This window comes from Alexandromys fortis, unplaced genomic scaffold (genome assembly GCF_014885135.2).
Source record: "Alexandromys fortis isolate MF-2015 unplaced genomic scaffold, M_Fortis_MF-2015_v1.1 scaffold_59, whole genome shotgun sequence".
Taxonomy (NCBI): domain Eukaryota; kingdom Metazoa; phylum Chordata; class Mammalia; order Rodentia; family Cricetidae; genus Alexandromys; species Alexandromys fortis.
Window position 1 is genome coordinate 3,904,330 of NW_026067943.1, and position 10,716 is coordinate 3,915,045.

General features: G+C 49.5%; 1 protein-coding gene across 1 annotated transcript in view; it reads left to right on the top strand.

Moving 5' to 3' along the window:
• Positions 1-5,896: 5,896 nt before the first annotated feature.
• Slc6a11 (solute carrier family 6 member 11) overlaps positions 5,897-10,716 on the top strand; it is a 118,424-nt gene continuing 113,604 nt past the window's right edge. The window contains exons 1-3 of the mRNA XM_050148484.1: positions 5,897-6,140; positions 9,183-9,317; positions 9,439-9,579. Coding sequence (XP_050004441.1) covers positions 5,897-6,140; positions 9,183-9,317; positions 9,439-9,579 — 520 coding nt within the window. The remainder of the gene's footprint in view (positions 6,141-9,182; positions 9,318-9,438; positions 9,580-10,716) is intronic.

Below are 10,716 nucleotides of genomic sequence, written 5' to 3' on the forward strand. Positions count from 1 at the left end.
AAAATGCAAATGTCCCTAGTGTGCCACTCACTGACTGTCATTAAAGATCTGAGCTCCAGCTCTGAAGACTGCAGGTGCAAGCTGGGGGATTCTCGGTCTAGAAGGAACCACGTGTGCTCACACACTAGGTTCTGGGCAGCTCCAGAGAGCCTGCACTCACAGGCAAGACTACAGACCTGGAATTTAAAAACCACGCATCCATACACACAGGCTCCATAAGGGGCTCCTCGAAAGGTGACATTCTATCCAGGATGCAATGGCTGAGCTCTGAGCTAGTGAGAATGGGCTTGCTCCCCTTAGATGAAGAAGAAAAGCAACCTTTTTCACTCTCAACATTTTCCATCTGTAGCAACAAGTTTACATGGCTAAAATCACTGCTTAGAAGACAATTGAGGCCAGACTTCAAATTGTAAAACCCAAGACAGAGAGGTGTGTTGAGAGATTCTAAGTAAGTCACTCAACCTCTCTGAGCCACAATTTGTTCGCTCAAAGAAGAAAGATATTGCCATGTTTATTAGCCCTCAGTGGGGTGTGTGCAATAGCACAGAGGCATGGGTGACGGTCCATGCAGAGCCTGCTGTGTGCTGGTATCGTCTGCTGTGCAGCAACCTCGGAATCACACTGGTTCGTGACAGCGAGCATGGTCTGTCATCCCGTGACTCCGTTGACTCGGCCAGCCTGCCTTCAGGCTTTGGATTTGGGGCTTGGCATAGGTGTGCGTGCTCTATGACCTCTTTTGGGAACCCAGGCTGATAGGGCAGCAGGTACAAGGCAAGTTCTTTACAAGGTAACATCATCAGATTCAAGACATCGATCAAATCCAAAGTAAAGGGTTAGAGAAGTGAGCCCACCATGGGGGCCACAGCAAGAACAAGGATGGAGAGCAAGATGAGGATGAGGTTAAGAGGCAGGACCACCAATTCAATCCACTATGGTACAAAATCAGAATCACCACCCACACACGGCCAGTCTTCTAATTATTCACTGGAAATCCAGGTCATTTTTAGCATATTCTTCTTCCAGAAGGCTATCCTAGGTAAGGTGGCACAAGGTAATCACTTTCAATAAAAATTAGATTAGCAAGGGGCGGGGAAGGGAGGGATTACCAGGAAAGCCTTCCATGTTTGTTCGGGTCCAATTATAAAGATGGTTTCCTGAGCCTGAATAAACAGCATCAAAGTAACAAGTATTTCCCTATTTACGTGACCAGGATACCTCCAAAATGTGATGTATAAAATTCTACAAAGCATGACTTCCTCTGAGAGGTGCCCTGAGTCCTGAGAGTACACCAAGAATTTTATGATAAATGAAGAAGGGAATGTTAAACTGCATTTACAATGATGACTTGTATCTTGTGGGCAAATTTGGGGGGCGACCTAAGAAGTGTGTAGGCTAAGCTAATACTTGGTGGCTCAGAATAGCAAAATGGTCTGTATTCTGTCAATTATATTTTAAATAAATGCTGATTGGCCAGTAGCCAGGCAGGAAGTATAGGCATGACAACCAGACAGGAAATAGAGGCAGGTCGATGAGAACAGAATTCTGGGAAGAGGGAAACTCTTCCCGGAGTCCTGTCCCAGTCACAAAAGAAGTAAGATGTGACTGCCTCGCTGAATAAGGTACTGAGCCACATGACTAACATAGGCAAGAATAATGGGCTAATAAAAGTTAAAAGAGTTAATAAGAAGTTTGAGATAATTGGATAATCAGTTTATAACTAACGTAGACCACTGTGTGATTTCTTTGGGACTTAACAATTGCGGGAACTGGGCAGGACAGAAACCCCAACAACAGTAGACTATTCTAGAGTTGTAAGTAATAAGGCCAGCAGATTGGACTGCTGATGGTGGGGTTCTGAGCTGGGCTAGCTGGGAGGCCTGGGAGTAGGTGGAATGAGCCCTCTTTGGGGTCTCTGTTTGTCCTGGACACCGCAGCGAAGACGGGACTTATTTTCTTCCTGAGCCACCTGAGAAAGACGGTTCCCATAGTATTGACAGAAAAAGAAGACTTAGAACCAAGGCCAAAACAAGCTCATGGTGGAACTCTTCTGCTGTGGGGACTCTGAAAAGACATCCAGAAAATTCCACAGCTACAGAGAAGGGGGAGGAACTGGGGCTATTGCAAATCTATCAGAAAACTAGCTGTTGGTATCAGCAACACCCAGTTTTGCAGAAAACTGTGACCTCAGACTTGTGTGCTTAGTCAATTGTATCCTGGACTCTTTGGGCTGAGAAGTCACCTCCGGGGAGCTCTGTGTCATTGATGACAGCCCAGAGGCTACTTTATCTGTGGGTCCTGACTGAACAAAAAGGAGAAGCCGAACTGAGTGCCAGCCTTCATCCCTCTGTTTCCTGACTTTGGTTTTGAAGTGACCAGCTGCCACACACTCTGCCATGGTGATTTTCCCCTCACAGAGGTTATACCTTCAAAATGCGAGCCAGATTCATGTGGGATTTCCCTCTGTATGCTGTGATTACCATTAATGAATAAAGAACTGCTTTGAGCCTACAGCAGAGCAGGGCAGGGCTGAGCAGAGGTAGGTGGGGAGGACTTGACTGAATGCTGGGAGAAAGAAGGGTGGAGTCAGAGAGAAGCCATGTAGCCCGGCTGGAGATAGATGCAGGAACCCCCCCTCCCTCATAATCCACAGTCGCATGTGGATACACATTAATAGAAATGGGTTAAATTAATATGTAAGAGTTAGCCAATAAGAAGCTAGAGCTAATGAGCCAAGCAGTGATTTAATTAATACAGTTTTGTGTGATTATTTTGGGGCTGGGCAACTGGGAGCCAACAAGCGGCCTCCTCCAACACCAAATAAATTGCTTTGGTCAGGTGTTTTATCACAGTGATGAGAAAAAGAGTGAACCATAAATAGCTCAGAGAACTCAGTCCCTGGAGCTCACCCTATTGAGCTCCATGGGAAATGGGGGGGGTACTTCAGTTTTGAAGGAGCTTTCCCAGGGCTCTAGGGTAACAATAAGCTCTCCAACACGAAGACAGGAATAAGCTCTAACTTTTGGTGTAGCTGCTCAGAGAACAGATTGAGTCCTAGTTACTATGCACTGCTGGACACAAGGGCACGAGTTGAAAATGAATTCCTTCCACCATTGTTATTTTATCCGAAGTACTAGTGATCGCCAGAAGGAGAGAAAATACTGGTCTGAGCATGTGAGAAAATGAGCTTTGATTTAGAAGGGAACTGTGGGACGACCAGAAGGCGAGAGGACTTGATGTCAAGGTAGACAGTTTGTGTTTCTCTGGTAGGAAAAGGAGAGTCACTGAGGGCTGTCAGCAAGAGAAAGACACTGTAGCTGCTCTCTTCTTCCTCCTGACATTCCAAGTAGCAGCCACTGTTCAGAAACAAGCCAAGGCCTGTCGTCCTCAGGTCTCTCTGAGGTGAGAAGTAATATGAACCCATTTGACGGATGGAGCCTGAATCCATGGAGGGACAGTTCAAAGGCGCAGAACTTGTATCATAGTTTGGGTTTCCATTGCTGTGAGAGACACTGTGACTGAATGCAACTTGGGTTTGCTTCATTTCCTTCACTGAGGGAAGCTGGGCAGGAACTCGAGGCAGGAACTGAAGCCAAAGTAACAGAGCTGACTGGTTTGCTCCCCATGGCTTGCTCAGACTGCCTTCTTCTTTAACTCAAGACCACCAGTCCAGGGGTGACACTGTCCAACAGTGGCCCAGATCTTCCCACATCCATCAATGAAGAAAATATACCACAGGCTTGCCCACAGGCATTCTGATGGTGGCATTTTCTAAAATGAAGCTCCTTCTTCACAAATGACCCTGACTTGTGTCCAGCTGACAAAACACAGCCAGCAGAAATGGGTATGAAGCCAGACCTTCACCCTGAGCAACCTGCAGGATTGTAGCTTTTTAACACCTGACAGAAGGGTATGGCAGCCATTAGTAGTTAGTTGGGTGGGAAAGGGCAGATCAGAACAAGCAACCAGGGATATGGGGTGGAGCAACAAAGACCAGATGAGTGGGATCTGCAGAGAGGGAAGGAGAGAAGGAGGGAGGGAGGGAGGGAGGGAGGGAGGGAGGGAGGGAGGGAGGGAGGGAGGGAAGTGCACAGACACCTAGAGCGCAGTCAGGCTGTGGGTGGAGTAGCCTAGGAATCAGTTTGAGCAGGGCTGGGAGTTCGCAGCCTGGTCCTCAGAGGGCAACCCCAGCACTCCATTTATTCTTTCAAGAAATGCTGTGAGCCAGGAAAAGGGCATCTAGATTGTGTCTGAGGACCTCGAGGCAGGGTACTCAGGAGCCCTGGGACCATAGGTACCCAGGACTACACAGGGAGTCTGCTCTGCAGGTGTGCAAAAAGTCTGCCCCTCTCTGAAGACCCCTTCATGACAGCTTCTCCTTCCTCCCCTTGTCAGCCAGTCAGCTTTTCAGCCCTGTAACAAAGAGCTCAAGAACCAGCTTCCAAAGTGTATCAGGCACGGGCTCCTAGAGGCTCCTGCACTTTGGAGTCACGCTGAAGTAGTGTGTCATAGGGGCAGCGAAGGCTTACCTCAGGATGACAGGAGAGACTCTCCTGAGGATGGTGGACTCTCACATTCCCAGCAAACACATGTCCCCAATAACCTGGAGATCTTTCTGTAAGGCCTTGTCTCTTAGAGGTTCTGCTGTCAGCTGATGGCACCACAGGCAGGGGACCAAGCTGTCAACTCTCCAAGTGTCTTCACTATCTGCCCCCCCCTTTCCCGCTCCAGCCTGGCCCTGCGGGTATAAGTCAGGGCTGGACACAAGCTTAGCGAGCACTGTTCTACTGAGTTACACGCCCACCTCTGCCTTTAATCTGCGAATATTTTCTAGACACATGTGTAGCGTGTTATGCTAAGTTCTCTGCCATCGTCACAGGGTATTGTCTGCTGTTTGTATAACCGATTGGAGGGACATGTTGACCAAGACATATGCATGTATGTACTGCACGGTGATAATAGCCGCTAAGGGTCATTGACCATTTATTTCTACTGTAGGAGTACTTTATCAGCATCTTGTCCTTAACCTTTCCCCAAAACAATCAGACCACAAAAAACTGAAACAAATCGAAGAAGGCATTGTTGGAAAAGCCATTTGCAGACCAGGAAACTGAGCACCAAGCCGTCCGGAGACTGACCAATGAATGTCACACAGCTCATATAGGTGAAACAAGACGTTCAACTTATATTTGCCTGCTCCCTTCTCTGGATGTCCCCACTCAACTACACCTTCGTGACTGAGACTCCAGTGTAGGGGCGGGATAGAGGGTGGAACTGAAGGCCCAGCGCCATCAGTGTCATCCGGGAGCTTCCACAGTACTTTTCATCTCACGTCCCACCCCATCCCAGCCAGGCCCCTGTAGCTGAACCTGACAGACATAGCTGTTGGTCTTTCAAAAGTTAGAGCTCCCCATCCATCCCTGAGTAGAGACGGGAAAACTGAGGCCCAAGCTTCGAGAGACCACAGAGAGGGGGTAGAACTTCAAGTGTTGCATTCATAGCCCACTTAGACTTGGATGGAGGATTCCACTTCTGTCTGCACTCGGAGGGCAGTGAGTGGGGTTTGTGGGGGCAAACCCCGTGCACTGAGCAAACCAGGTGCGTGCAAGGGCAGGGCCTGAGTGCACCGCAAAGTGCTGGGCACGCAAGGTCGAGGTGCTGAGCGAGGTGCCTGGCATGCAAGGTTAAGTCACCAGACTAGCAACATCGTTCCCGCCTTGAGATTCAGGCGGGCCAGAAGGTGGCCTGGGTACCGAGTCCCGGTCCCGTGCGGCCCGGCCGAGCGGCTCCCTCGGCTCCACCCCCGGCTCCCCCGCCCGCCGCTCGAGCCTCTCAAAAGCCCGGGCGCCCGGGGCGGCGGCGCAGAGCCGGGGCCGGCGCACGAGGTGGCAGGGCGGCCATGACTGCGGAGCAGGCGCTGCCCCTGGGCAACGGGAAAGCGGCCGAGGAGGCGCGGGGGTCCGAGGCGCTGGGCGGCGGCGGCGGCGGGGGCGCGGCGGGGACGCGCGAGGCGCGCGACAAAGCGGTCCACGAGCGCGGCCACTGGAACAACAAGGTGGAGTTCGTGCTGAGCGTAGCTGGCGAGATCATCGGGCTAGGCAACGTGTGGCGCTTCCCCTACCTGTGCTACAAGAACGGCGGAGGTGAGTACGGTGGAGATGCGGGGCGACACCTATAGGGGAGGACACCCCTCGTGCACGGTCCCGATCCCCCCTCTTAATCCCCGTGAGCTGAGGGGTGGCCCACCTGTTTCTCTGCGCCTGCGTGCACGGATCTGCTTCGCACCTGAGTGCACCACCACCTGCCACCTGCCACCAGGCCCAGAGCAGCGTCTGTCACCTGCGTGAGGGATAGACCTGGCCCAGGAGCTCTGCGTTCAGGCAACTGGCTGGAATTTTAGGCAGAAGCCCTTTAATTTAGCCTCGGAGGCTCAGCTGTTCTGCCTGAAGTGCCAGGAGTAGGGGCCCAGCTTTAGCTGTGACTTCGTACTTTTTTTTTTTCTTTTGGCCTCATGGTTGCCTTGGAAATCAGTGATTTTACTGATCTCAAAGATGATGAGGCTAAGGGTCCAAGAAGCAGTCTGTTTTACTACTGCCGACAGTGGGATTCTGACCCCAAAGGCCTCGTTTTCTTGCAGGCTTGAGCTGACTCCAGGAACAACTTTTGGGAAGGCTTTGCCGGGTGCTCGTCTCTGTGGTCTTTTAAATTTGCTCTTCAGGACATTTCTAGGGAAAGTATTTTAGGCCTCTCTGGAGGAAAAACTGGCACCAAGCAGTTTCTTTTACTGGGCTCAGAATCACCCACAACAACTGCAACCACGCTGATTTTGTATGTGGAAAAGGCTTAGATATTGGAGGGAGACCAGAAGCCCTCAGAGTGCCACTGGGGAGAGTGGAAGCTGTGGTCCCCAGCACACCTAGCTAAGACCAGGGCTTGGACCCCCCCATGCTCCCACACCCCTCATATTGCCATAGGATGGCAGAGTAGCAAGAGATCCCAATAAAAGCTTCGGTGGTGGCAAAGTTCCTCTCAGAAAAGGCCTGTCTTGGCATTTCCTCGCCTATCTTGGTATCCCAATCTCCAATAAAATCTTCCAGACCTAAAAAGGTGGTAGGGAAGGTGGGCTGATGCAGACAGAGCAGGGCCTTCCTATGCAAACAGCTGAGGAGCCTGTGGACCACACTTCCTGGGCCAAGCCCTTTATTTGGGGACATTCACCCCGAAGGCGCAGGCTGCTTCAGGCCTGCCCTGCACTGGTAATGAAGTGGCCAACAGTGCCTGTGGCTTGGCAAGGGGAGGCAGCAGGCCCAGACTCTCTGTGCTGACCGATCCTTTAGAAGCCGCTGTGTCTGCTTGGAAAGCTATGGGATCCCTTTAGGTTGGCATGAGGCAGAAGCTATATTAGCATCTTTATTCGTCTGGGAAATGTTAAACAAGAAGTTTTCTGCAAATTCGAAAATGGAGATAAACTGGGTTGATCACAAATCCTGCTACAAACTGTTTTTAAGGTTGTAGTGAGTGAAGTTGAAAAATGACTCATTGTTGGTTTTTTTTCCCCCTCTCTTTGATTTGCCAAGAGCCTCCATCCGTGCAGACACCCCAGTTTGGTTGTTGGTTATTTTAGGAATTACAGTACCAGCTTTGTGAGACACAGGCCAGCTGGCTTTCACCCAGAGTCATCTGTTGGGTTCTCCGAGGCTCCCAGGTGAATGACGGGGTCTTAAGGGAGCCACTTCAGCTTTTTAATCAAATAGATTTGGATTCAGGCCTCGGATAGCATTTACCCTGATACACAAGTTGCTGCCTTCAATCTAGCTGGGCTGTGGCTTCTTTTCAAAATAACATATCCACAGGCTGGATTTACAGATCCCCACCGTAGTTGAAAGTATCTCGTTCACAGGGTAAAATCTTAAATTAGTCCCTTGCCCAGAAAAGGCTAAGCCCCTTTCAAAGCTGAGTTGATAGGTCCACACTACGGGGATTAATCAAGGTTGTTGATCCAGTTGCTAATCCAGCAGTTAAAGAGGCTTCATTTAGCAAAAGCAATTTCAGGTAAAGCCTCTACTCATGACATCGGATGAAGAACACTCTGTTTTCATGCTTTGTTATTAGATGGGAGAAAGAAAATGAGGGATTTAAGGGGTGTCCCCATCTGTCCTAAGAGCTCATGCTCCCTTCGCTCATTTCCTTTACTTTGCAGAAAGGCCCAGGCCGTGGACATTGTGTGTAGGGTGGTCCTTACCTAGGCTAACCCTAAACCAGCCTAACAGGGGGACCCTTGCTACCAATTCCTTAGGACTCAGCACCATTCTTGAGTCATATGTGCAGGAGTGTTTAACCCTTTGAAGCCTGGTGCTTCTTACTGTACAATTCCCTGAGAAAGTTTTTTTTTTCCTTTATGAGAAAAATCTCTTGGAGGCTATATAATAACATAATAAGGGTGGTCTCCTTCACCCACCCTTGAGATTAGAGTTTAGGGAACAACACACTTGATAAACAAGCTTAATCTGTGCTGGAGGACAGAAGAGATGGAAAGAGCAGGGTGGGGCTGGAGACATGGCTCAGCTGGCAAAGTGCGTTCTCTTTAGGCATGAAGACTGAGCTGAACCCTCAGCACCCATATAAACCGCCAGGCATAGAGTACATATCTGTCATGCAAGCACTGCGAATGTGGAGGCAGGAGGATTCCTGGCGCTCACTGACCAGCCAGTCCAGTGAGCCCCAGGTGTAGCAAGTCCCTGTATCAAAAATGGGGTCAAGACTATAGAGGAGGGTGCTTGACAATGGCCCCTGGCTTCTACATACATGTGCACAAACATGTATGTATGCACCCGCTCAAAGAGAATGAATTGCACACAAAAAGAATTGATCAAACAAAGCAATTTTGAGCATTCCCATTTTAGTCATCTTGAGAAGTGATCGGTGGCAGATATTAATTATTAAAGCCCATTTTATGGCTGGAGAAGTTGAGGTTCAGAGATGCAAGGGAGAGTTGAATAAGGTAAAAGGTGGCAGAGGGCACAAAGCTCCCCTCCATGTTTTCTGGGTCCAGCCCTCCCAGCCAGATTGGAATTGCAGATGGAAGAGCACTGTGTGCAGCCCTGTAGTAGATACCCACTGCAGAGCCTGGTGTGGATGGAGACACGGCAGGCCAGCTCCCATGTCACCCTTCTGCACCCTCACAGGGGCATTCCTGATTCCCTATGTGGTGTTTTTCATCTGCTGTGGAATTCCCGTCTTCTTCCTGGAAACGGCTCTGGGGCAGTTCACAAGTGAAGGAGGCATTACCTGCTGGAGGAAAGTCTGCCCTTTGTTTGAAGGTAAGTGTTGATTTCGTGAGCAAAGAAAACTTTGCCTCATGGATGACAAGTTTCCCGGAGTCGCCGAAGGCTGATTCAAAGGACAGAGACCCCAGCTGCTCTTTTCCCTTGGTCCTCACAGGCATTGGCTACGCAACACAGGTGATCGAGGCGCACCTCAATGTCTATTACATCATCATCCTGGCATGGGCCATCTTCTACCTAAGCAACTGCTTCACCACCGAGCTCCCCTGGGCCACCTGTGGGCACGAGTGGAACACAGGTATGGTCTCCAGGCTGGGTCTCTCTTGGTCCTCTGGAGGGGGTTGGGGTTGGTGATCCATCCTGACTCTCTGGGCTCTGTCATAAGTTCAGTTTCCTGGGAGCGGCCTCTGGAACAGTGGTCACCTACCCAGGGTATATTCAGCAGTTACAGGTAAGGCAGAGCCCTACAGACAGAGTTAGGGTATGACAAAGCTCTAGGCTGCAACTTGGGGATCAGGAGTCCCTCTCCAGCCCTACTTCTCTGAGTGGTTCATCTTCTTCCATAAGATGAAGGAATTGGACTAAATTAAGGGCAGTTAAGATTATTGCATTTATGGTAACAAACACAAAATAGAAAATGCATTTGGTTGCTAGAATTTGAAAGTCAGAAGACATTGTATAGAAATCTGATTTTTAGACTCTTTTTAAAGATTCACTTAATTTTATTTTTTTGTGTATGAGTATGTGTCTGCTTGTATGTGTGTGAGCATATTCATGCAGTGCCCACGAAGGCCAGAAGGGGGTGTCAGATCCATTGGGGCTGGAGTTAACAGATGCTTATGAGCCACCATGTGGAGGCCAGAAATCGAACTTGAGTCCTCTGGAAGAGCAGTCAGTGCTCCTAACTGCTGAGCCAACTCTTCAGCCACCCAACTACTCTTAAAGAATTTCTTCTCTGGCAGCCTTCCTACTCGACAGCAGCAGGCACAGCCACTGGCTGGGGAACAGCTGTTGTTAAGGATGAAATAGTTGCCGGCACCCAAGTTACTTGTTCAAACCAGCTAAACATCTGAAGGCAGCAACCCCTCCCCCCCAGCCCCACACAGTGGAGCGTCTCGTAGATCACCTTTGACTTTGATACACCGTTTGCTTTTCATCTGTCATCCTATTAGAACTTCTTTGACAACCTTGAAGAGAATATCCATCTAACCCTTTTCGGAAATTGCTGTGCTCAGAGCAGGCATAACCAATGGATTGTATCACTTTTGCTTTCCAGGACAAGTATTGAATGTCTGAAGAAGTGTGGGGTGTATGTGTCTGTGTCTGCCTGCCTGCCTGCCTGCCTGCCTGCCTTCCTGCCTGCCTGCTTTGTTTTATTCTGCTTGGGTTTAGTTTTTTTTTTTTTTTTTTTTTTTTTTTTTTTTTTTTTTTTTTT